The sequence below is a fragment of the Megalops cyprinoides genome, chromosome 13 (genome assembly GCF_013368585.1).
Source record: "Megalops cyprinoides isolate fMegCyp1 chromosome 13, fMegCyp1.pri, whole genome shotgun sequence".
NCBI classification, from domain to species: domain Eukaryota; kingdom Metazoa; phylum Chordata; class Actinopteri; order Elopiformes; family Megalopidae; genus Megalops; species Megalops cyprinoides.
In genome coordinates this window covers 8748688-8775975 of record NC_050595.1, presented here as the reverse complement: position 1 = coordinate 8775975, position 27288 = coordinate 8748688, and the positions used below count along the sequence as shown (strand labels likewise).

General features: G+C 45.0%; 1 protein-coding gene across 1 annotated transcript; it reads left to right on the top strand.

The window, feature by feature from the left end:
- Positions 1-483: 483 nt before the first annotated feature.
- lmo1 (LIM domain only 1) lies at positions 484-27288 on the top strand. The gene is made up of 4 exons (XM_036544562.1): positions 484-1345; positions 17672-17885; positions 24387-24512; positions 27163-27288. Exons 1-4 carry the CDS (start codon positions 1324-1326, stop codon positions 27266-27268), a joined length of 468 nt encoding a protein of 155 aa, XP_036400455.1. The 5' UTR covers positions 484-1323; the 3' UTR covers positions 27269-27288.

The window sequence follows — 27288 nt, the reverse complement described above, 5'->3', positions numbered from 1 at the left end:
GCAAGTTAAAGTACTGCTATTTAAGGCTGCACTATGAAACAGCAACACTTGAAACCAGCTATAACTGCCAACGATTATATTACCAGATTCGAGGCTCCTATCTTCCTACTAATCAAAAGGCAGCCCATCTGTTGTGCTGTCTCTTTTAAAAAACACTGCTTATCTATGTATGTAAAGTGGTTCGGGGCATACTAATCATTGTGCAGATTTATTCCTAGAAATACTAATAAATACAATTAGATGCGATTTCTGTTAAACCCCTCGAATAATGGAGAGGCAGCGAGGAAAATAATAAGCACGTGCATCTGTGTCGCAATAAAAGCCCTAACATCGCCACCTTTTGTGATCGAGGCATACGCACGCCCGCCCGCACGCACGCTCACAAACACACACACTCTCTCTCTCTCTCTCTCTCTCTCTCTCTCTGTCACACACACACGCGTGCGCGCGCACTCACACACGCACTTTCCCTTAGCTGTGCTTTTGTGTTTTGTCAGAATTAATGAGAAAAGTTCCCTTGCCCTAGGGGTAATTAGTGTCCTTGGAGTTAAATAAGCTAATACTTAGACACCTCTGGCACAAGCAATTATGTTTGTGTATTGAATAATTGATTCAAAGAGGGGGGAAGGGCTGCTAATCAGATCTGAGCATAATGAATTGATTTAATTAACAGGGGAATCCGTGGGTCTCTGGGAACTGTGCGCATTTATTCAGAAGCAGGAGAGAGCTCAGCACATAAATTGGGAGAGAAAGGCGGTGAGAGTATGCTTTTAGCTCCTGTCAAGTCTGGAATTGGAATTTTTGAATACAGTTACAGTTTCGGAGCAAATGAAAGCGGAAAAAAGCATTTTACGGGGAAGAAATCTTTCCAGTGAAAATAGCCTTTTAATCCGCCAAATACAGTAACATATTTAACAAGCAAGTATAATAATTCCAGTTTCCTCTCGCTCTCGCTTTTTCATATGGAAGATATGCTAGCGTACCAGTCTTGTTTTGACGTTGTAAATTGCAGTTTTAGTTTAGCCCGTGGAGGCTTATTTTGAGAGCAAAGAAGCGAGCACGAACTGCGACGGGAGACGCTGAATTTCTCTAAGAAATTAACAAGAAAATAATACGCAAGACTGTGTTCATTTTGAATGGGTTTCTGTAACCGAGCAATCTAATTTCCAAGAGCCGGAGGACCGTGCGACTGAAGCTTGCAGCAGGACGATTCAGTTACTATCGCAAAGGCAATTTCCAAAAGAAGACAAGTCGACCGGGTGGTGAAGGCTTCTGGAGCCGACAACGGATCGCTTGGAGCCGGACTCCTTGTTCCTCAGGACGATGGTGCTGGACAAGGAAGAGGGTAGGTGGGCTACGATTGCCGACACCGGGGTCTTCAATTCGGATGTCGCTGAGTATATTCTTTTTATGTCCATTTTTGTTCATCAAGGTGCAATCACATTCGGGCATCTTACAAACGTCCCGTTAATGATCCGATTCATTTTACAGCGCTACATTCAGTAAACCAAAACACTCCGGAGCGCTCTAACTGCAAGACAATGTATTTCTACTTTCTATTGTTATTCAAAGTTGAGTAGGAGGCGTTTGCTCTGTATGTTATTTGTTTCATATACCTTAATATTCTTCTCTGTAAAAGGCCACCGTATATCTAAATTGGTTGTGTTATCGCCCTACATTTGCTTAATTGAAATTTTGTAAAATCGCGCATTTGTATTGCGTTCGCGAGCGCATCGACCTTTGGAAGTAACCAAGTCAATTGGCTATCAGTTCTGTATAGATGCTTAATAACCGCCTGTTTTCACCGCGATAAGCATGTAAACAGTGGTAGTTCTGTACAGCGAAGAGTGTAGGTGTTCATTCCGCTCGAGTTTCAACTGACCGCAAACTCTAAATGGGAAAGGACTTTGTCCATGTAACGTTTTTTTTAACAATCGATCCACTGTAGTAGTTGCACTAATGATAGCATTGTCATATTTTGGTGTGTTAGTCGCCGGCTATGTCACGTTGTTTATTGATCCCAGTTAGATTACCTCAATTTAAAACTGTCGCTGTATGCCTTAAAACCTGGATAAACGATTAAATGAATCCATTGTTCCCTGTTTGCTCCAAGCAGTTTGATTCATTGAAATCTAGCTGTAGTTATATTTGTGAGTTAATGCCTGAACGTCTAAAACAACTTTCTCTTAAGGCGGCCATGCTATGCGAAAAATAATCTTGCTTCAAAAAGTAGTTTCTTGTTATATATAATATATATATATATATATATATATATATATATATATATATATATATATTTTTTTTTTTTTTAGCCAAGCCTAATTTCATAAAAGCATGCTCAGAATGCTGCCAACCCCAACCTTTTATGACCTAAAACGAACTATTCTTGTCATCCTTCAGAGAATATTGCCAGCATGCACAGAGTTCTATCCAGGGGCCCTTTTACAACAGTAATGGCTTGCATTTTAGACCCATTATTTATGTTTGAAAATGGATATTTCATATCTATTTTAGCCAAGCATCTTTTCACTTACCCATCTAAAAACCTATAAAGGGAATGTCAGAGAAACATAAATTGGTCTGTCTCCCTGAATCCATGTCTTGCTAATGTACCCAGATTAACTCAGCTGTAAATTGTCTCCTTTAGATGTCTGTCTTGCTAAAAGTTTCCTATTTGATTCATGATTCGGATTGCTTTTAACAGCTATTGGCTAAGCAATACGGTAAATGTACAAGGTGATGCAAATGGCATTACCGGGAGAGGATGCACAGGAGCATATAATGCAGTCAATACTACATTAACTACTGATGCCCAATTACAGAAACGGGGAGAGTGGCTTTTAGGAGCATTAGGACTTGCAGAAAAGCTGAGATCACCTGCTGCTCATTGCCTAAAAGCTTCACCCTTTCCATGCTGGGCCCGACCAACTGCAGTGGCATTTTGGCAGAGACGTGGAGAGCCATCAGGAGCTGCACTTTCATGGTCGGGGCTGTTAACGCACGCCTCATTCCGAGAGGAAAAACGTGGGCCTGACTGACTAGGCTGACCGCAGGGCACTTTGTCCTCAGAAGTGGTGTGCATGTGTGTGTACAGTGTGTGTGTGTGTGTGTGTGTGTTTGAGAGAGGGCATTTCAGTTCCTGTGCAAAATAAGTGTATACCACCCTATGCCTTTAACTAATCTGCCAGCTTGCCATATGTTTGCTTATTCCCTCTGTGTGACACCTTCAGTCGAGGTAAATCCATAGCAAAAGGAATGAAACTCCATTTGACCTAAAATGAATTATTCTGCCCTCTAGACTTTACTCTCACACCGTTTTTTTCTCCCTTGAAAGAAAACAGACCTCTCAAATCTGTGACAGGTTGAGTTATAAGTTGTGAAACCTGATGCATATAACACAGATAAACTCCTGATTGTGTGTGTGTGTGTGTGTGTGTGTGTGTGTGTGTGTGTGTGTGTGTGTGTGTGTGTGTGTGTGCACGCTGAGAGGGGTATGCAGCTGAAGGTCTGAACTGCCTGTGAACGTTCTTGGGAAATAACTAGTTTTCCTTGAGGAAAGATAATCTAGTTTCCCCCCCTCTTCTCTAAACCTCTTTTGGGAAAGTAGGATACAAATCAATTCTCTCTTCGCTGTCATTCTATTTTTAAACATTCACAAATCTCACATTCGTTTTTTCTGACCTACAATAAGCCCAGCATCCATAGTCAAGCTGCCTTTATTAAAATTGTAGATGCTCTGAGAAAATCATAACCCATTATGTATTGAATCAAATTCCTAGCCTCGAGTCCATAAAATATTTGGTCATTTATTTTGCTTCATTCTCTTCAGACGGCCACCTCATCACTCAAAATGCACATTACTGCACTGAATCTAAAAGGATGCAATCTTGTATTCATTTTTCTTAAGATATTGCCGATATTGTAAAACCACTTAAATGCCCTGCATACAGATCGAGTGGGAGGTTACGGTAGGTCAGCTCAGACAGCGTTTCCTGTATTTTAACTCAAAGGCCGACTGTTTTGCCATTTCCAAAACGTGTTCTCAACATAACCTTCTCAGAAACCTGTTCCTATCAATACTTAATGCTTCTGAGCCTGGAATATAGTCCTGCTTGTCAGTTTGACTGGTGCTCCGCTCAAGAATTTCTACTGTTTCCACTAAACCTAATTACCACAGACCTTCAAAACCTATGGAGTAACAGCTGACTTGCTGGGTTTCTTGACCTCTGAAATGAGTTAATTACTCAAGAAAACCATTGATAAAAAAACCCTGGTGTGTGTCCAGAAATTTGTTCAAACATAAATCATAGCATCAAGCTGTTTGAATTTGTTAGCAGTGTAATTTATGGAGAACGGCTCCCTGATAATTGTAATATTCACACAGTTGACTTTGAATGAAGGCATCAGCATCAAAACTATAACACTGTCCATTTATGTGGCCCAGCAGCAACATTTTGAACATGTCATATTCAACTCACAGTATACAGTTCGCACCTGATGCTTTTTGTGCATATTCATGATGTTAAACATTGGAAATTGCTGAAGCTACACTTTGATTTAGGACCTTTTGAAATAAAAGCCTGAATGGATGACTTAAAAGCAAATGGCAACTTCTGAAAGCAGAGAGAAACTTCACTGCAGGTGAACATTTTCGTGTTGCTTTGGCTACACTCTATCCAGAGTTCCACGTGTGACACTTAATTCCAGTGTAAAAAAAAAGCCATTCAACCATTTTCTTTCCTATAAGATATTAAAAATCCATTCGGAGGAGCGGGAATAATTGGATTCTCATTGTAGACCTTTCCTATGCTGATCATTCGCACCACTGCACTCCAAGAATATGGTTAAAAAATCCTCTCTTTCTCAAACTTGATGATAAATTCTTGGTTACCTTTGCACCTTAATTTACGACCCTGCAGGCTGGCTGTCCGATGAAATTTGTACATTCATAAAGCATGTGATTGAAAAGCAATGTTTCAAATAAATACAAGCCCCGTGATCTGTCGGCCGCTGTAATAAAACTTGGGCTTCAGGCTCAGATTTTATTTTGAAATAATAAGAATTGCTTCATTCTTTTTTACCCGAGTTACCATGGTAATTCTGTCTTGTAGCAATGTTATATTGATTTAGAAAGTGGACAGTAATATTTCTTTTCTGTTATTTCGTTTCTGTGGGTTGATTTCTAATTTCCACTTGGAGATTACTTTTATACATTTCTTAAGTCTTTTCACTTTTTTCCCGGCGATGTAATTTTCCCTCTTGTATTTGCTATTTTCTCAGCTTATTGGCTTGTTCTTACTCTAAATTAAACTTGCCAATTTCATATATTGAAATTACATTAATGCAATCCACCCCCCAGGTTTCAAATATTATTACGGCTTACTTTGGAGCTTACTACTTCATAAGAACAGGTGGTGTTCACAACACCTGACACTTCTTTTTTTACCAAGACAAGGTTAATTTTTAATAGTCACAATCGTTAAATTTTTTGATTTGCTCAATTCGAATAATGAATCTACAAATTAACAAATTCTGACGTTCTCATTTCAAACGAGTCTGTTGAATACATGCCAGACTACATCACTGAATCAGCTTGCAGTGTGCTTTTAAAATGTGTTAATAACATGCCGGTAAAACAGACCTTCAAGACGTCATCCTGTTTGAACTCGGTCTATTTGTTGGGCTCATGTGTTGCATACGCTTTGTGCATTTTTCACCTGTTCAGCATGCACAGCTGCTCACCCAGAGAAATTACCGTGGATGCACTGTGCTTGAGACCCCCGGACCCGGTCCGGCGGTTTAAAATTCCGCCGAGTTTCCTTTCATCTTCCATACGTACAGCGCATCAGAGGCAAATTTGTCTCCCATCCCAAGGCTCCAGATCGCTATCAGGCTTCTGCCTTGTGACATCAGTGGATGTAGATTTCTATCGTTTCCCATCGTTCCACTGGAACTGAAGGGAGGCCACAACGGAAGCGGACGCCTGGGACACGTGGGGCGCATGCCACTGATCCAAATGGGAGCTCTCGCCAAAGTCACACGCGCACTCCGTGACAGTGTGTTCTCAGACAAACTTGATTATTAAACTATGAGCTTGGAGTACTTAATGTAATAGTACTGTTCTATGTAGCAAAACTGAAATACATCTTTAAAGCACAGTACCATTCCAGGAGCAGCTTTTTTGAATTAATGCGTTTCCCTTTGTTAAAATAGCAGCGATTGATTATTTTAAAAATTTAGTGCATTCTTTCAGTTTGGAGGACAGGACACACACCACCGCAATATCTGCGAACACTGAATCCTTTTAAGAGATCACCGCATGCTCTGACACTCTAGTGGGATATGTATTGTCATTTTGGGCCATGTTTCCTGGGCCTGCCTTTTTTTAAAAACATCTCGGAGGAACTCTCTCTCACCTTGGGTCCAGAGACAAATGCAGGCATATTGAGGATGTTGAGACAGAGGAAATGAAGGGCAAGGCAGATCGGGCACATTCGTTTCCACTGGTGATTCCACAGTAAATGAATGACCTCTGAAACAAATGAGATGTATTATTCTACATGAACAGGAATTGTCTGCGATATTGCCTGCAGTCCACCCCCCCCCCTCTTCTTTTTCCTGAAATGTGTCCAATTTCAGTCAGCTACAGCTCTGTTGCTTTAAGAGCACCAAGTAGCCTAGCAGCGGGAGCGGTGATGGCCTGTCCCGGTGGAGTTGCTCCTGGTAATAGTACATATGCTCGGCTGAAAGAGGGTATACAGCTACATATTGATGATTTTTACAGTAGGTGGTTTTTAATTTACTTTCCTTTGGTCTTTTAACCGCCTGTTATTCCCCTGAGTTGCCTTGTTGTAGCAGACTCGCTCGCTGCCACTTTCACTGCAAGGCTGAGTCCAGTGTCTGCTGGAGCCTGGACATGTTCACACGGAGTCAGTCCTGTCTCACACACACACACACGCGAGCATGCTCTTCTCCTCCGCTACAGCGGGTCGTCACACTCTGTGCCATCTCATCACAGCTCCTCACGCGCGGATGTATGAATTTATTTATTTATTTAGCACAGCCTTCCTCCCCTCCGCCTCTCTGAACAGGTTCTGCTGTGTTCATTTCAGACACCTTTACTCCTTTTCCCAGGTACTCGGTCACCTGATCGGCTATGTTAAGTGAAGACTGTCAGTGTTTACAAGCAAAAGCTCCCGGTGGCTGCCATTTTTTCGTCTTGGCCTCATTGGAGGGGAAAAAAAACGTCCATAAAATTAGTAAAAACTGTAATTAACGGACAATCCAGTCTTTTATGACACCACTGAAAAAATATGAAAACTTCCTATTCACAATCTAACTCAACCTCTTGTGACAGTAGAAATATTTCACTGTGACTAAGGCCACTCCTTTTAAAAAGTAGCTTGTTGTTCCACTGCATAATTGTTCATTATAATTATTTTTCATTCAAAGCAGAATCAGTCAGACAAGAGCACACAGCACAGAACTGTTGACAACACTCTAATATTGGCACAATATCATGACATTTAACTCAACAATTGTGGGTTCGACATTCAGCATATCCCTGATTGCATTACACAGTGCACTTTAACTAAAAGGGGTGGACTTCAAAACTCATTTCAATTCAAGTAACTTCAAAACTTTCAACTTTTCAACAAACTTGCCTTAAACGAAGTTCAAATGAAGTTCAAATGTTCAACCCATGAGACACTCAGTGGTGCAGCCATTCTTGGTTTAGTTTCATATAAACGTGTTACACAGAGAAATACTTTTGACACACGAGTGCTGTAAAGTGCAAGAGAGGGAAAGAAACACCGGCAAGGTGTTGAGCCACACAAATGAATTCTGCCATTCCTATCTGAGTGTTTATGAGCCAGTAATCGTTGTAATGAATCATTTATGTGGAAATCAGAGGCTGCCGCGTAATTGCACTGGGTGTATCTGTTTATGTGCGAGTTTCCATCTTGAGACAAATTGATCTGCCATTGAGCTTATTAACTGAAGAAGACCTTGTTAAACACTTCCTAAAATAGTCCCTGGATACATATTTGCACACGTTGATTGCATGTTGAGGGCAATGGGCCAGGGATGTTGCAGGGTGGTGTGTGTGTGTGTGTGCGTGTGTGTGTGTGAGAGAGTGAGTGAGTTGGGGGGACATCATTAATGCCCAAGTTTCTGTCTTCTCTGCACTGAAGTCTCTTCCAGGAGAGTTGGTGAGGATTAGAGAACGCAGGGATGGGGGTACACAGCCATATTATGAAACAGGTAATGCTTTTCGGCTCAAGATGCGATTTCAATTTTCGATTCCAGGAAGGAGGAAAATATTTAAAATCTTAATGTGCTTTCTGGAGATTGTGGCCAATAGCCAGAGTGACCCTGTGCCCATGTTTGGCCACATACTTCACAGTGTTAGAGTTATCCTTCTGATGGAGAATAGATCGTGAAGAGGCCTGTGAACTACTAATTAGATGAAGATACAACCCTTTTAACTTGGATTTTAATGCAGTTCAAATTCACTTGTAAATGATGTTGTGGTCTAGTTGGTCTGTATGAATGTATATACTCCCCATAGCTGAATTTCTCAGCAGTCCATGAAAAGCAAGAGAACTTAATTAAGTGGCAGTTATGAATACTGCTCAACAAGCCCTAAGAATATTCCAGAATAGAAAGCTCATGGTCCACTCAGAACTGCCCCTGTTAATGCAAAGTGGATGATGGGACCATTTTAAGGGTGCCCACAACACAGGTTTCATAAGAAATAAATCACATTTAGTACTTTGATTTTGTTCGATTTAGTATTTGCGTCCGTTGAGAAAAATATAATGAAAACTCAAGAATACTGCTGAACAGAACTTGTAACAATAATCCTTTTGTAGAAAGCCTTTATTTGATTCTATGTTTAGCAAAAATATTATGTCCAATGAAATTGTTCTCTGGCCATGGTTATTAAAATCTCTTCATATTGCTTTTTAATAACAAAAAAGCCATAATGCACATAAGGGATGGAAGAGCTACTTTAAATCCAATGTACTAGTGACAAGCTGGTAAATGGAATAGCCTCACAGCCTGTTTAATGAGAACTAACTTGCTGGTCAGAGACCAATTTCTCGTTGGATGACCTTCAATAAATCAAACCTTGAATAACTAATTAAAAAACTGTGATTGCAGGGTTTTTTTTTCCTCCCAAACAGAGGGGATAGGTTTTGTGGGGGGGGGGATGTGGAAGTGGATTTAATCAATACTGACCATGAACCAGCCCACACAAATGTAGTTTGAGCCATTAAATGTGAGTGGCAGCTGAAATCCACACACATTTACTATTGTGCTCCAATTTAATTGAAATTGGTTACTGGCCATGGATCAGGGTCACAGTAATTTCCCCCCTCCGTCATGTTTGTGGGCGGGTGGGTGGGGTAGGGGGGGGTGTGCTAGGATTTTGCCTTTTTTCCTTACAGTGCTAAAATGTCTGACAGACTTCCATTGACCACTGGCTCTGATAATAGCGTGGCTGTTCCGTTTAACTCTTTGAGTTTTCGTGTGCAATCAATAAGCCCTCGAGAGGCACGCTCATTCAGCCACCTTCCCACACCACCAGCCAAGAGGACTTGCGGGGAAATGTATTCAAGGCTGCTATTTCATGCGCACAAGCGGATTAAGAGATGCTGGGTGATGGGGGGGGGGGATACAGATGTGGAAACTGCCAGCAGAACCACTGGTATTGAAGAAGTAGCTAGAATAACTCAAAAACACCTCCCGTCTAAAACCAAACCCTTAAATATAACGCTGTGCGGCAACAGCTGGTTGTCAAATCAATGATAATCCACAATGACAAACAGTAAAAAAAAATCCTACTTCGTAAATGGTGCTGGTCACCAGCCACCACAGTGAGGGCCAGATTAAATTTAAACCACAATGTGCTTTGCTCTGACCTTTTGAATCGTGTAATTTAGGAAAGGGTATTCGTTACATAAATATATGTTTAGTGACAACTCCCATTGTGCAAGAAATTGAAAAGAGATCACGGACTTTCCAGTATGTTATGAGCATAATCTCATTTCCCCGCATCCCGACAGCATACAGCTTCCTTATTTGTCTCAAAGGGAGGTAGGCCTCAATAACTAGCGAGAGTATGCTCCCCAAATATGCACCCTGTGGTGAATATGCATTATTCGCCTTAAAATGGGCCCCAAATGGAGCTTGACTGTGCGTTTCCCTGTTTCAAACTAAAAGGCCCTGAGTCCCGCACCTGTCTCTTGGCATATCCTTCCAAATAATAAGCAAGCGGTAATTGCAAGGTGGTTTCCATACATCACTCTCGTACCCTGGGAGTGACACAAACTTTAGAGGTCTACATTTATGCCTCCCGAATGCATTTTTAATGTGCATTAAAGTGTGTGTTTGGCATTATTCTGCACTGTGCATCGGAAAGCCGTAGTGACACTGCTAATGGTTACATTGTGTCAGGGATCAGGAAGTGACAGTTTGATAAGTGGGGGTGGGGGGGGTGGGGGGCTTACCTAAAGTAAGAAATGATCGTGTTTGAGAACGGATGCACTTAACCTTTTATTCGAAAGATATTGTAATCTGGAAGAACTGATTTCACCTGTATCTGGATGGTTTCATTAGACGGGATATTGACAATCTTAGCTGTAGCATTCTGAAATGGAACCACTGCAAAATAGCAACCCTTAAAAGATATCAAAGTCTAGAAGGAAATAAGCCGATTGACATAAAGCACTTCACTCCTGTAAACAAAGTCCCACTGTCAGCCCCCTGAATCATAGCTCCGTGCCTAAAAGAGGAATTCAAAACTTCATTTACATTTTCAAATAAAAGCACTTTCTTCCAAACATCATTCTGATGGCATCACTTCCTGTTAGTGAGAGGATGTACAGATCCACTCCCAGCCACGACACCTGAGTAACAATGGGTGCTTGGTAGGCGGTATACTCCGTCACATACTTGTCCCTGCAGGTGTTCCACATGCTGACCAGATATGCAGCTTTGTGTGCTTACACTCTAAAGCTCTGTCTGCAATTACTGTTCCAATTTACTGGCTCAATACGAAGTGTGGCCTAAGTGTAATCCATAGCTAGCATAGCAGGGCAGACAGCACCAGTGCCTAGACAACGACATGCGTAGGGTGGAAGGAATATGGGAGCTGAATATCTCGTTAAGAGTATAGAATCGGTGCCTGCCCCCGCCTTCTCTTAGGCCTCTGATTGACAGGACCAGGGCTCCCCCGATCTCCCTCCCTCTTAAGTCCTCTTGGGCCGTGACACTAACCCCGCATAATTAAGGTTGAGACCGTTGGGCCCTCCTTGGGTGGGGCTGTGGACCGCTCACCTTCCAGAACTGTAATCCCATCACGCTCGCAAGCGCCCAAGTGTTTGAACAAGCTGCCTTCTGTAATGACAGCAAATGTTGCCAGCTTCGCCTCTCAAAGTACGCGTTAATGAATTTAATTAGAAAGCTGTTGCATATCTCCATGATTCATTTCTTTAATTAACCCCAGGTGAATAAATTAAAAAATAACAGGGGTGGTGGGATGTGTGGGGGTAGAGAGCGCGGAAAAACACCCTGATGAAGTTATCCGCTAATTGGGACTGCATAGGGAAAGCCAAACCGCGGTGAGTAGCGGAAAGCAGGCCCGCTCCAAACGAGCCTATCCAGAAAGCGATACGGCCCTTCTCCCTGGCTTCAAGCTTCTGAAACGCACCTCTGACGCCATGGAAATGACCAAGAAGGAGGTGAGGGAAGGGGGAGTGCGGGTTGAAGAAAAGGAGCTCTGTTCCAGGCCCGGTCTGCGGAGACTCTCCGCGCCTTGGTTGAAGTTTGGCCAGTGTTATTGTAGACCTTAATGCAGTCTCATTTGGAGGGGATCAGGAGTAATTACGGCGGGGGAGAGTGGCGGCTGACCGCAGGGGTCAGGACACTTGTAACATGTGAAAAGAGCAATTATTCCTCCAGACAAAACCCTCCCTTATGCCGGGCAGTGCCAGGGTCAGCCCGGCTCCGTTTCACCGGGGCTTATTAGCGGCGCGGGGCTGCGAAAGTTTGCGAAAGTGCATCTCGCTAATGAACAGCTCCCTGCACCGCAGCGCCGGGCTCTGCCACCCCCCTCCCCGTGCCGCCACCCCCCCTTTCCTGTACCGCGAGTGTTAATTATGTCATAATCGCAGAGCAGCAGCGGAGTGCTTCCGCAGACTGCCGTTCGCACGCCGTCTGGAGAAAGAGAGAGAGGGAGAGAGAGAGTGAGAGAGAGAGAGGCGAGACGCCCGACCGCGCACCGCAACGCCTTTGTTGCGGCGAAGCGCACGCGTTGCCGCGTCTGGAGAGCGTAGCATTGTGAGGAGCTGTGCGTGAGCGAACATGGTCATCTGTTGTGTTGCGTGTCAGCGGAATGGATGAAGAAAAAAAAATCCGCTTTCATCCAGGACAGCCTCGGTGATGCTCATTAGAACACAACGCTTTTTTTGATTTGGCTGTTCTCGGCTTCCAGGTGTCTTGTTCGTCTACAGCGTGGCGTCTTTTGTCTAGGGCTCAATTATATAAATCATGCGCGCTGATTGAAAGGGGTTGATTCACATAGACAATGGTGCTACCGTTTCCCCGTGGTCCCCCCCCATTCATCCCTGCTGCATTTCATTAGGTCCTATTCACAATTCCGCACAAGATCGCCTTGACCATGATATTTCCGCTGTAAGCATATTCCTACTTAAACAGGTTCGCCGGCCACAGTCGCTCTGTAATGTAGAAGCTGCAAACTCCACACTTCCGCCCGTCCTCAGAGCATTAGGCTGACTGATTGGTATGTGCAGAAAATGTGTGTTTACTGAGAATTTGACCACTGTTGTCATTTCTTGGATTCTGCATTGTTGGGTAGTGTTTTTTTTTATTCTTTCTCTCACCAGTACCAAGCAGGAAAAGTAAAGAGTAGAGACTTGCACCACAGCAACGAAGAGGTTTCCAGAGTTCCTCAGAGGTCTCAGCGTTCATCTGCAGACTCCCAATGCAGGCTCCCAGAGTCAACCACAGAGGCCTTTTCTACGCTGTTGCTCCTAGCCCATTACTGTGCTGTTACTGGGATACAGTAAATAGGGTCCCTTTGTGTCTCTCCTCCTTGGCCTTCCAAGTTCCATCCCTAGAAATGTAGCTCTCTATAGGGGGCACATATTTAAATCAGGAATATGGATCTGATATATGAATGTGTACACTGACCTGCTGTCCATCCCAGGGATTGATTACATGGTCACCAAATTTGTAGACCGTCAGCTCTGCTGGTTTTCCTGGCTTGTGATTGCCTTGTCTGTCCATTCCCACAGCAGTACTGTGGAAAGGATGACACTCCGGAAGTGTAGAGCCGGTAGTGTTCACAGCCTTTTCAAATATTTTTCCTACATCAGTCTCACTGATGGTGGACCGTGGCATTATGCAAGTCAGAACCGTATTTGTTTTCATGAGGCTCGAGACCTGATTGAGCAAACTCCTTGCATAAACTCAACCGAAATGTAAACAGAGTCCGGCTTATAGCTTTGTATTAAAGGGATTAAAGCTAGCCGGTTTGTTTGCTCAAATATGGCTGACACCTTTGTAACTGAAGGGGATTATCAACACTTGCTGTAATTTTTTGTGAGGCCCGCGTGAGCGATCATGTAATTGTCCCCCTTCGCAGAGGCCCAGTTTGCTCAGTTGCCGCCAAAGTAGGGTACAGGAAGTCCCACTGACGCAAGGCCCACTCGAAAACGCTCCCCTGGAGTGGTGGGCAGGTGGGCGGGCAACGCCTCTAGGCCCTTCCTTGTCACAGAGGACAGCCGAGTCACCGTTGCTGTGTCACTCCACCTAATTGATCAAATCTATTTAATTACACAGAGTGACCCTACTCGGGAAAGAATGGATGCGCGGTTTCCCAGACCTGCTGCTGGCTCATTCTGAAAGATTAGTGTGCTACAGCACGTGTGAAAAAGGAGGAGGAGGTGGAAGAGAACACGCCTTCTCTCCATTTTTCTAACCCGGGGAAATATTGGTCCACCGCGCTGATGTGATAATTGCATTATAATGCTTTAAAGCGTTTCCTCGAGTGCATTGAACCATTTCTGAAAAAAAAACCTTAAATACATGAATAGGGTTACGACGTCGATTTGATTTTTCGATAGCGGTAAAAATGGAACTCGAAATGGGCTTACATAGAAATCGGATGCTATCTCTATAATGGAAAGTACATGGTCTGACAGTTTCAAATGCAAACTTAACTGTACATATTCTAAAAAAAAGAAAAAGATAAGGTCTTTAAAGAAAGGGAAGGAGGAGAAAGGGAGAGATGACAAGCCCCGTCCGAAGTATTAATGGCAAATGAATTTCCCCGGGAAGATGTTTGGCAAGGTAAAAGCTCTTTTCTTTTAAAGAAAAATGCACCCCCCTGTAAAATATGAATCACCGGCGACAGGGGTATGCTTTTGTGACACGGAATGACACGGGAAGGTCAGTGGCACTTGTATCTGTTAAATGGATTGGATTAAGTGGGAGCTGCCTCCCCGGCTCCCGTTCCCTTTTATAATGTAACTTTTTGTTCTCCGGGGCGGCAGAGCGCAAACGGCGAGTGCCAGGCGGAGTTTTAGGGGGTGAGGGTTTTCACGTGGCGCGGAGCGCGGCGAAAAGTGGGGGGGGGGGGCTGGGGGTTGGGCGGTTGGGGCGGGGGGCGAATTGTCTTCCGGCATTAGGGAACCGATACAACCTTTTAGTTCACACGGCCGTTTATTCTCCCGAACTCTTTGTTTAGGGCGCGCTCCTCCCGGAGCTTTTCTTTTTTCCACGAGTGCCTTTCCCTCCCCGTTTCCGCCCGGCGGTTTGCTCCTTGTTACCAGACGGCGGTAATGCGAAGGAGATGTATACCAATTAAGCCCCCGTTCTCTTTGTGTTGACTCTGCGGCGCTTCCTTCAGGCGGCGCTCCCAGGCCCGGGGAGACGAGGGGGGGGGGGGGGGGGGGGGGGGGGGGGGGGGGGGGGGGGTGTGAGGGAAAGGTAGTTTCAAAACTCGCTGCTGTTTCAAATCTAGGTTAGGCACAAAGCATCGCCTTGAAGAGGCAGGGGCCGCCCGCATCCCCTCGAAACTCGCATCCGTCCACAGAGTTGCGCACGGGGGAAAGGCTCTGGGGTTACTGTAATGATGGGGAGTGAGCAGCCAGTCTGATCAAAGGGTTAAAGGTCTTCTTTCAGCAGCTTTGTGGGAAAGGCATTACATGCTTTGTTAACGGGTAGGTGGGTCGGGTGTGTGGGCGTCTAAACCAATTATGAGTGCCTCGCTAGAGGTGGGGAGAGGGGGGCGACCTTTGTGTATAATTAGTTCTCTTATTTAAAGCAAAGATTTTGAATAGAATAACTAATTAGCTGTCATAAATGGCAAATTAAAGATTTCGGTGCGATCCCTGAGGGAACTGGAGGGAACCCGATTCCCCTGTCACACGTACGCTCCCGTGCGCGCGCGCGCACGCGCACACACACACACACACACACACACACACACACACACACACACACACACACACACACACACACACTCACACACGCTGACTGGTGCTCTCCTCATTAAACCTGTTTTTAGTTCTGTACGAGCCTGACAGACGAGCACTGTTGGCGTACCTGCAGAGCGATCCTCTAACAAGCCATGAAATGCAGGTAGAGGAGAATGCTAGCCTTGAGCTAGTGTGGCTTCAATTTTGAAGCTTTTTAGCTTCATTTGCACCGAACATTGGTATTTATAGCAAGTTTTGTGATCGTAATGCGCCTGCTTCAAGGAGCCCGTTCTAAAGTGGGAGGATGTGCAGGAGCTCGGGGGCAGATGGGGCACTAATTGATGTCTCCTACCACCACTACTGGACCAATTACTCTTCCCTCTCCTCTTCTGATAAAGAAATCTGAGGGCCGAGTGCCCCCACAGCTCCAGTGTTCACTTCCAAACCCAAGCCACACATTTGACTAACAAGCTTTGTTTCCACCCACTCCCTTTTCCTTAGAAGGGGGGGGGGGCTAATTCTATTATGTTCATTGTATTACTGATGAGGGTATGATCAGGAATTGAGGAGCAGTATGGATCCAACCAACTGTAATTCTGAGACAGAGAAAGAGAGATGCTGGCTTTGATACTCAGAACAAAGTACAAAGTGAGGAATGGCTTTAAGGGTTCCCCCCCCCCCCCCCCCAAGTAAAAATGAATTAAAAGTATTGGTAGCGCACAGCCTGCACACTGACAGAGCTCTGTTTGCAAGGTAAAGCAGAAGAGTGCTGTGTAAGGCGACACCAAAACTAGAACTGTTTAATACAGCACCTTGCACTTCAACACCTTCATATCCATCTCGCAACCCCTGACTGGCCTACTATGAACCGTTTATCCAGCGACTGACATTTACATTAATAAGTGCCGCATTCCAAGAATGGTATTCAAATACCTAAAAAAAAAAAAAAAAAGGACAAGCTGTTCCATACAGCTCAAATGCCTCCTCCTCCGTACGATGCTCTGTGGAGATTCAAATAAATGTCTGTGGAGATTCAAATAAAACTACAGGTCACGCTCTGGCCACCTAATTTTCGGTCTGCGCGGCTGGCTTTTAGGAATATGAAGTTGTGGTACGGCTCCCATGCCTGTCTTTCTTGTTTCATCAGAGATGCATTTTGAAAGCCGAGCGACCGAGCGCCGTCCACGACAGTGTGTTCTATTAGCCGGATCAATAGCTCAGTGTGTGTGAGAGTGTCTTAAGAGCTGTCGCCCTGCGCTTTCGGCCCGCGGGCGTTCTGTTAGTGCTGCTGGGGGCCACTGAGTGGGGCTGTTACCGCCTCTAGTCTGAGTAGGGGAGGGGGGGGGGGGGGGGGGGGCAATTGAGGAGAGCTTTTAGTCCAAACACAAATGTCAACCGTAGGTAGACTATTAGCGTTTAGTGCAGTTATTAAATGGACTTTATTTGTCCTTTAGGAGGCTGTGGGGGGGGGGGGGGTGTCTTGCGTGACAGCAGGGCCGTTTGAAGGTTTGGTTACTCCTCTCACTTGGCGTGGATGCAGAAGCACAGTTAAGTGTAAAAGGAAGTGAAGCTGCGGGGGGGGGGGGGGGGGGCATTGCGGCATTTCGATGGGGGTCTGAGAGCTGCCTGCTGGTGCTTTAAAAGGTTCAGATGGATCAAAAAAGGGCGCAAGCCGATGGGACCGCTGAGCTTGGCTTTGCTGAATGAAGAAGAATGATTCTGACGGTCAACCTAACGCACTGTAAATCAAGTGCTTTTCTTGTAAGTGATGATGCACAAGCGTACATTTGAGACGCTGTTTGTCCATCAGGTACAACTTTACGCGGGCAGCCCTAAGTGAGTTTGTTCTAGAGCACTTGCTGAGCAGACAGCAGGGCTGAACAAATACACTGAGAACGTTTCTATTCCTCTCACTCCCACAGTCACATCCATTCTTTTTTTTTTTTTAAAAAAAAAAAACATCCCTAAGCAAGGTAAATGCTATGAAATGTCCTGCTGCTAGATAACTTCCTGAACATGTTCCATACGACTCCAGTGCTGTGTCCTGACAGGCCGTGGCCCGGCCAGTGTTATCAGGAGGAGCCATGATGGGGGGGGGGCTTTTTTGTCAGGGTGGTATGTCGCATAACGGCGTTGGTGTTTTTCCCTTATCGCCACAGGTGTGCCCATGCTCTCCGTGCAGCCCAAGGGGAAGCAGAAGGGGTGCGCCGGCTGTAACCGCAAGATTAAGGACCGCTACCTGCTCAAGGCCCTGGACAAATACTGGCACGAGGACTGTCTAAAGTGCGCCTGCTGCGACTGCCGGCTGGGCGAGGTGGGCTCCACCCTCTACACCAAAGCCAACCTCATCCTCTGCCGCAGGGACTACCTGAGGTAAGGGCGTCCGCCACGCCCGTTCCGCCTGCACACACCTCACCACGTTCCCCACGTTACAAACCACCTCTTTCACTGTCGTTTCCTGTACCAATGCTACTGAGCCGCCCTACGTCAGTCGCCCTCCTCTGCTTTACATTTGCATTACATTCATTTATTTGGCAGACGCTTTTATCCAAAGCGACCTACAAGTGAGGTAGAGTACAAGTGAGGTGGTGTTTACATGTACGTGCGTACATGGAAGAGCCATGCAGGGTTGTTTTTGTTTTTTTTTTTTTTTTTTTTTTTTTTTTTTAGTCCAGAGTGTGCTATTCCTAGAGCTGTAGCTGACTTTCCTGGGGCTGTTTCGGTCGACGGATGCCAAGCATCTGTTTGTTAGCTGTTGCAAGTCGGCAGACATTGATGAGAGGCATGCCACTCTCCGCGTTCTCCGTACTTGTTGACTCTGCATTGTTTCCTTAATGCTTGTAGCCCTGGGGAGACGGTGTCAGAAATGGTCACGGTAGCTGTTTGCGTGTCTCCCTATGGAAGACGCAGACACGCACAGGCACACGTGCGTGCACAAGCTCTCTCACACACACACACACAAACACCGGGAAGGAGTTCGAGCATGTCCTCCGGGTGCCCTGGTGTCAGACGCGGTGACTCTGGACTTGTCCTTTACCCCCCTCCCTCTCCCATTTTCCCTTTACCATCTGCTCGCTAAATTAAATATGATCATTTCCCGGGCGTTAAGGTGCGTTCCCTGGGAGATCCCTCCATTTATCCTCGAGAGCGTTCCCCACCTCCCTCCGCCTGTCCACCGCCCGCTCGTCAGCAAGCCCCCAGCCAGGTCATCAGCTGGGGGTACAAGGTGTACGCAGAGAGAGAGGCAGAGACCAGCCGTCACATTTCCTCTAGACTGAATGCAGTTAGGGTGCAGTGGTAGAGGCACACTTGCACTCTGTTGCCCCTGGCTGGGGCAGGTGGAACAGATGAGGCAACAGGCAGGTGATGAAGAGGGACGACATGATGATCAAACCTGAAGCACAGCATTCGGCACAAATGGATTTAATCCTCATCTTGGGGGGGGATGGGGTGAGAGCTGCCTTCATTTAAATGGGATGTATTTTCCTGTTTTGTTTTTACGAAAAGGAGCGTATCGTTCATTCATGATTAAAATTTGTACTTGTTTGCGGTGTGATTATATCCAAATTCATGAGAGACTGGCGGTCCCATAATGAGCCTGAAGCGGCAGTAGCAGTGGGCTAGAGCTAGAGACACAGAGAGAGAGAGAGAGAGAGAGAGAGAGAGAGAGAGAGAGAAAGACTTGCTGCTCCTGTCCTAACAGCCTAATGAAATCTAGCCCACTCTCCTCTGCTCCTCAGCCTGAAACAAATGTGTGCCACTTAGCAGCTGAAGACGCTTGAGATGAATTCTGTTATGAATCAAATTAAGAACTTTCCCACTCGTGCTGCAAAGAGGCAGCTTCGCACTCGCGGTTTAAGAGCAGGTGATGCATACTGCACAAACCCCCCAACACACACACACTCTCTCTCCCTCTCTCTCTCTCGCTCACACACACACACACACACAAATTCTCGTGCAGAGTTCTCATCCTCATGTCGTGGTGGTTCATTAAAGGAGCGGGCATGTGGTATGGAGCGCGTGGTATTGGACTCTCTCTTTCCGGCTCTGGTTCTGTAGTCCCGCCATGCACACATTAATTACAGGGAGCTTCCGGCTGCACTCATACCTTCAGGAGCGCAGGCATCCCGCGATGCTACGGCGCAACTGGCGGCTGTTTCCGAAACACAATTTTGTTTTTTCTTCCCTCCCTGTTTCACATTCAGTTCATTCAGGCTGGAGGTTTATTAGCAGCTTTCGCCACTCTCTTTCATTAACACAGAGAACAATAGATTAATTAGCGGTTTCATTTTTCGGGGGCTTGAGGATCTTGTGACCTCCACGTATCAGGTTGGCTAGCCCAGTGCTTCCAGCTGCCAGGGCCGCGGGCCTCAAACAGTTCTTTATCTTGTAGCTATTAAATATATTAAGGGGGACAGATTAGTCATTCACTTATCAGAGAGGAGTGTTATTAATTGAAATTAAAATGCCCCCTTTTTTGACCTGCTGCAAATACAAATATTTCTTAAGAAAGAGGAATGGCAGGATGATGAATTGGGAGCAGTGTTTTTTTTTTAATGTTTAAATGTGATGTTAGTCTCTTGGGGGCATGCAGAACACTAAGGCCCTAGATACAAAGAAACAGCCTGTTCGGCTTTTCTTAAAAATAACTGACATTCAGTTGAGCAGTGGCCAATGGCTGCTTTTCTCCCTAAATCTCTCTGATACAGAAATGGTGTGGTTTGCATTTGTAATGCACCCTTATGTGCTACACATCTCCAAAAGCTGACACACGGTAATGTGCAAAAAAAAAAAAAAAAGGGCTCGAAACGCACATTTCCGTTGGCCCCTGCGGATTTGACAAGCCAATTCCCAAAGAATCGGGTTGTCGCCTTAGTCATGAGGAGCTGGAGCTCCGTTACAAAGACGGGCGGATGACGGGAGGCGCTGGGACGGTTTGGGAAGTTTCACGGGTGTGTTTGTGGAAACAGTTTAGAGAACATCTGTCCCTTAACTGTCCCCTCTCTCACAGTCACACAATGAGCCTGCCAGTGGTAAAGGGTTGTTTTTATTATGCAAATGGGTTTGGCTCCTTGGCTCCTTCGGCTAGTGTCATTAAAGCCCTCGTCTAAGAGAAAAATGACGTGTTGAAATTCCGCACTCCATCTTAAAGCTGTGAACAACAAGCAGTGCCCTTTGCCCAACTAACTCCTGTGTTTTATACTCAAGTAAAAATGTGAAGGCAAATTATGACGCGATAGAAGCAGTGTAAATTATAAATAAAGTCTCTTTTGTTCAGAGACTCGAGCATCACGGTGTACCGTTTTACAAATGTTTGATTTAGATTGGTAAATCAATGTAAAGTATAATACAGTGTGCATTTTCCAAAGTGTTTTCCCCTGTTCTTACAGTCGAAGATATTGGCCAAGTGCTGAAGTGCCATCTAATGAATTCAGTTAGCAGTCATCCTTAATGGCATCTTTACACAGGCAAAGTGCATGTTGTAATGGATCATGGAAAAATCGCAAAAGTTTCTTTTATTCTACGGCAAGATGCACTGTACAGCCTTAAGACAAAAACCAATGAAACCCAAAGGCACTTCAACAGGAGAAGGCCATCCTCAATGCGGTTCTAATGATTTCTTTCCCATTATCTCAAATTATATAGCTTCAAAAAGACTCAGTTCTTGCCATTATAGTTTCTAGTCTGCAGGTGACCTTCCCATTGAAAGCCAGCAACCTTCTAATACCACTTAAATTAACCATCAAGCACTCAAGTCTCCAACTTGAGTTACTGGAACCATTTTTTTTTCTCATACTGTCAGAACCAACCAAGGTTCTCAAAAACGTGTGACTCATTAGCAGAACAAGGTCAACCATCTGTTATTCACTACCCTGCTACCACACTGCTTTTCATTCAAGCTTTCACTAAAAACTGTATTTCCATAAGAATGGCCGCTTCAATAAATGAGGAAAGTGGATATGTTTACTTTTGTTTCCCGTATTGTACGCGCAGTTATTGATTTAATAAGCAAGACTCTTGAGGTGAATTTCAAATTGATGGGGACCTTGAAAATGGAACTACTCTTGGGCACTGAAAATTGCTTCAATCAGACTGTGATGCCCACAATTGCAGTGCATGAATAAGCCATGAAATGTGAATTGAAATGAATTGACAATAGAATTTAGTTGACAGTTGTTTTTTGGGGGGGGGGGGGATTGGCTAAAAGCATCATGCTATGTTAGTGGCAAAGCAACTGAAATCCACTGTGTCTCTAAAAACAGAACGGGATTTGGGCAGACATTAACACAGAAACAGGTGAAGGCTATAGGCAGTAAACTGCGCTGATACTCAGACTGCAGCCTTCTCTGACCCCCTCCCAGCGGCACTGCAGGCATGCGTGTGTGTGCATACATGCGTGCCTGTTCCTGTGTGTGTGTGTGTGTGTGTGTGTGAATGCTTTTGCTGAGTCTTTCATTCATTTTTTTATAGCTGGAAAGAATAAAGGGAGGCAGGTGCTCTCATTCATTAGAAAGCCAATTAAAACCTCCAACTTTTTGTTACTTCATACACTTCCCTCATTCAAACGGCCTTCCCTAACATGCCATTTCTTTAGCACCAAGACCAAGAGATTGTGCCTCCCATTTCTCCATTGTAAGAAAATTACAAGCCATTGTTGCAGAACCTCTAGAATAGGCTCCTAATTATGGAGCTCAACATGTAAAGGTAGCACTGTAATTAGCTGATTCTAACCCTCAGCTTGTACATTGCCCTCAGTGAGACACACTGAACATGTAATTTGTTTTTAGGTGTTTAAGCACAGTGCCTGAGGAGTCACATGGTGGTGCCTAGCAGTGGATACTCACACCATATGACCTCACTCTGCGCTGTCTGCTGATTGGCTGTTGGTCAGTGCACCGGTCCAACACTCAGTAGCGAAGCATTAGCACAGAAAAAGTGAAACTCTACATGTAAAAACAATGGAACATGCATGACAACACGAACCTTGACTACAAACTGTGACCACCTGATGCCCTCAGTGGCTGCTGATTTCACAGGACATGACCAGACGGAGAGACTGCGAGGATCGTGACAGCATTCAGTCTCTGGCTGGGCCAGGGCAACATGTCTGAATCAGACATGGCTTCCTCTTTGGTGATAGGAACAGGTCTCCTGAACCCCAATTCCTGGATAAGGCTAGTCTGTCTGTGTGTCAACGGGCAGAACTGGATCGGCCCTCTGAGGAAACAGAACCGGCCACAGCTTCGTCCCACAGGACTGCCAACAGTCGTAAATAGTGAAAGTACCAACCTCTAACCTTGAGTGACTTGACATTACGAGCGTACATATCATCTTGTGTCCAAAACAAGTTTATTGATTCTGTATTTGGCTACAGCCGCTAGTTTGGAATAACCAAACGTGGCAATAAATTGGTTGGGTCTGAATGTACTGTTTAAGCCAGAATGCAGATTTCTGTGCCGAGTTGCCCAGGGTCTTTCTGGCCATTTTTATAAAAAAAAAAAAAAAAGCATTTTCACTGGCTCTGCAATAAATCGAAATCCTGACAACACTCAGTTTAACATCCTGTCCTTTAAAGCCGTACATCGGAACCGTTCAAGTTTACAAAATCCTCTGAGGCGCCACATCTTGTTCGAGCGGAATGGGCCCCCTCGTTGTGACAGAGGTCCAAATATAAAATCCAAACACACAGCTCTCTCCCAGAACAGTAACAGATTCTAACATCAGGTGTTGAAGCTGAGGCATTGTATCTCCTGCAGCTACCCGCCGCCACATCCCCCCCGCCCCCGAAATTCTCCTCACTACTTTAAGATACAACTCCACTGGGGCAGTGTGCGCTAATTAAAGGCCGGGTCTGTTGGATGGAAGTTTCCGGTGACAAGGAGGGAGCAGCAGAGGGAGACTAATATGATGGCGTTCTCCCAACTTTTGCCTCTTCTTCCGTGTGAGCCCGGAACTTTGGCGGAGTGTTTAACACGCTGTCAGAGCAAGGGTCTGCTGTCGCTTCACCCCCCCGCCCCCCCACCCACAAGAGTCCTTTCGTGTCGCAGCTCCCGCGGATAAAATGTAAGTCTATTTGTGATTCAAAAAATCTTTGAGCTAAACATATGGTCAGACGCTTGGAAAATGGAAATGTAAATTTGACACGAGGACAGGCAGCCGAATTTACCCCCCCCCCCCTTGCTGGAGGAGATCTGCACGGGTGCTGCCACTCTGTTTGTGACCTTGATTGTTTGGTGCCCATCTAATAAGCTTAAACAAGCACCACCGATATTCAACGTTTGTGTGTCTTGCACCGGGCACCGCTGAACATGTAGTTACCTCTCTCCAAGGTTACCCCCCTCAACAACCAACACCACGGACCCCACCCCCCCCCACCCCCCAGACCCCACCCACCCCCAACTTGCTCTCCGAGGCGCACTGTTCCTAACAGGGCTTGAATCGGGTGTCCTTGTTACAGCAGGCTTTTGAACTTTTGACTACGTAACAGAATTGAGCCTTTTGTGCGAAAATCCATCTGGATTTGGTTGGAGCTAAGTCTCATTAGTTCCATTGGTTTTAAAGAAGGGAACTTTCAGCAACTGAATTGGTAGCCTCGGACCCTGTTTTTCCTCGCGATCAACGTGCAAAGAAGAAAAAAAAAACCCTTTGAAGTGGAGGATTAGAACCATGTGATCATTTTAATTAGATCATTAGCAAAGAATTAACATCTAGGTTTGTACCCTCATTAACAAAAAATACCAAGTGTGCGTGCCAAGATAGATTTGTGCAGTGCATTAGATGCATGCAGATGTTGTTTCTTCTCTTTCAGGGGCTACTCTGCGGTACTGCAGCTCAGCTTGGTACCTAACTCGCACACTCCATTCTCTCTTGCAGGCTCTTTGGTACAACGGGGAACTGCGCGGCCTGCAGTAAATTGATCCCTGCCTTTGAAATGGTGATGAGAGCCAGAGATAATGTTTACCATTTGGACTGTTTTGCCTGTCAGCTTTGTAACCAGAGGTAAGCAGAAAGATCACGACTGTGCGGTGAGATTGCCTCTTTTTTTTCAGATCTGGACTGCCATGTTGGAATGGCAACCAGCACTGTGGGGGGAAAAAAATGTCGTATAGAATTGGGCCACCCATTGGCTCTCTCTATACTCAACTTGCCTTTGAGCAGAAACCAGACTTTTTCTATGCTTTAATTTGACTGATTTTCTACTCCATAAGAGCACTGTACATATTTTTAGTGAACTAAATTGGTAATGACCTGTTTGAAGTATTTTTTTTTACTTTCAACCCTGGCAGTTAGTGTGTGTCTCTGTTTGTGGCTAGCAGCACCCAGATTAGAAGCTCTGGAAGAAAAACTCTTCATTTCAGCTCATGTATCAAAAGCGGTATCGCTGCCAAGCCAGTGGCGAGCCAGATCAAACCGTCGATGCTCTGTTTAAATGGTTGACTTTTAACTATAAATCCCGCATGACCACTTTGAATGGATGCTTAGCTCTGAAAGCACAAAGTAGTGCAGCTAAATGGCTGGCGAAACAAAGTTCCACAAGGGCAGCTGCTCAGACGCCCCACCTCATCACATGGGAGGTGTGTTTAGAACAAGTGCTGTGATGTCAACGCCGAAGGAGCTTTGCAGGCCGTGAGACTTTTCTCCACCAGTTGCTTTTCATCGTCCCAAACCCACTGGCCTTTTACAGGCATGGTGCATGCTTAAAGCAGAGATTGAAGGTGCATGTTGTCCAGACATGCAATTTATCACCCTGCAGACCAGTCTCGTTTTAGTCAGATTATAATTCCAAGACAAATGTCAAAGCAGAAGGATGGCTCCTGGACACATGCCATTGTATATGTCTGCAGGCTTGAGTGTTCAGTCTCAACCTGTTGGCCATCCTCTAACAACTTCTGCACCAATGAGTGACATTTGCTGGATTTGAAAAAAAAAAAACAACTACATTCTCAATTTCAAATCATTTTTTTTCACAGAGCACCTGCTCTGTGTTGTTACTATTTTTGTCACACATCTTGAAGACTTTTGACTTGACGTTGCATGACCAATTGTCTTCCTTTCTGACCCTGCTCTGACTCTTTGGTGAATTTTGAGTGCAGAAAAAGATGCACATGGAAAATTCTCCATTATCTTAGCTGAATATGCTATTTTAAATGTTAAAAGGTAAACAAGAAATGTTAAGAATTTGGATGCTCCAGTCAGAGGTGATGATTTTGCTAGTAGAATGGTGAAAACATGCATTGGTAAGCACAGGTTCTCGTGAACAAAGGAGGTTGTTTGTGGGCAAAACCATGCACCCTGCCAAAAAATTGTTGGAATTTTCTTTGAGTTTGTGTCAGAATTGCGTTTTTATAAATGTCTCCTTGCAGGTGAACTTTTTTTTTTTTTTTTAAGAGCTGTGACCAAGAGTAACCCAAGCATAAAATATTGCAAAGTCAATTCTCCATTACACATTATATTATCAACAGTATACAGTAGAAGCATAAATTCAACATCACTTTACTACTGTATAAATTATCCTCAACACAAAGAAAGTGATATGTGGAATTTGGAAGCACCTGTATTAAAAAATCATAACGGATTCCTTTGCATGTCTCCTGCCCCCAAGCGACAGTCTGCTCCATTTTTTTTTTTAATGAAACCTACACCACTGCCTCATGCCCTGCTCTTAGGGAAAGTGGTACAGCTAGATGGAATCCAACAGGAGTCCCACGCACCAAAGTGAGCTCTGTTCTCTGGTAGGCCAAGTCCAACACAGCTAAAGGTCAGCATTCTAACAACATTACGGAAATGCAGAGAGAACACCCTGGGTTACTCAGGAGCTGTGCTCTCTCGGTAAGAAGGTCAGGTTCTCATCCACGTTGCATATGGCTGCATTACCCTCAACTGGCCTTCTGTATCTGCTCGTAATTATGCTGGATGCCTGCTGAAATGGACTCGCTGGCAGTTTTAGCCCACTAATACCCTCTGCCTTGCCTTACAGCCAATGGGAAACACTGGTGTGGAAGCAGCAATGCCTTCACTGAAGTTATTCGTTCCTCTACAGCCCATTCCCTTTCATATGTTAAAGCAAGCACTTCAGTATTTATTTAGAAAAAAAAAACACACCAAAACAATCATGACTTAAAAAAAATTCTCCTGTAGATTGCAACAAAGAGGCGAGAGGAAGGCACATTTGAATGATTTGGCACCAGAACGCCTGTGCAGAAAGCCTGCCCTGTGGCTCAGTTTCCTAGGAAACGGGTGTGATGCCTGTGCCAGGCCTGGGAGGGCGAGCGTGGTTCCACCGAGTGCCAGGCCCCTTGTTCGTGTGCTCTGAAATGCCCCGTTTCTCTAAAGCCATTTTTATTTAAAGCTCCACCTTCACGCTCGCATCACAATTGACTTCCAAAACTGTAAAAAAAAAAAAAATCTCTGTTTCATGGCACTGAGCAACGGTGAAGGATAAAGATTGATCTGCGTGCCAAAACTGCCATTTGTAGAAGGCTAGGATAAACAGACTTTAATTGTGCTTCGGAAACACGGACCGTTTTTTTTTTTTCTTCAATGTTGTGTCATTTGTACAGGAGTCGCTTTCCTTACCTGCGTGTGAAGGTGCGGGCTGTGGTGGCACTGACCCTGTTACAGATCCCGTATGTTCTGTGTTTGCTTGCAGGTTTTGCGTGGGGGACAAGTTTTTCCTAAAGAACAACATGATTCTGTGTCAGATGGACTATGAGGAGGGGCAGCTGAACGGGAGCTTCGAGACCCAGGTCCAATAGCCTGGGCCGTCGGGGGGGTG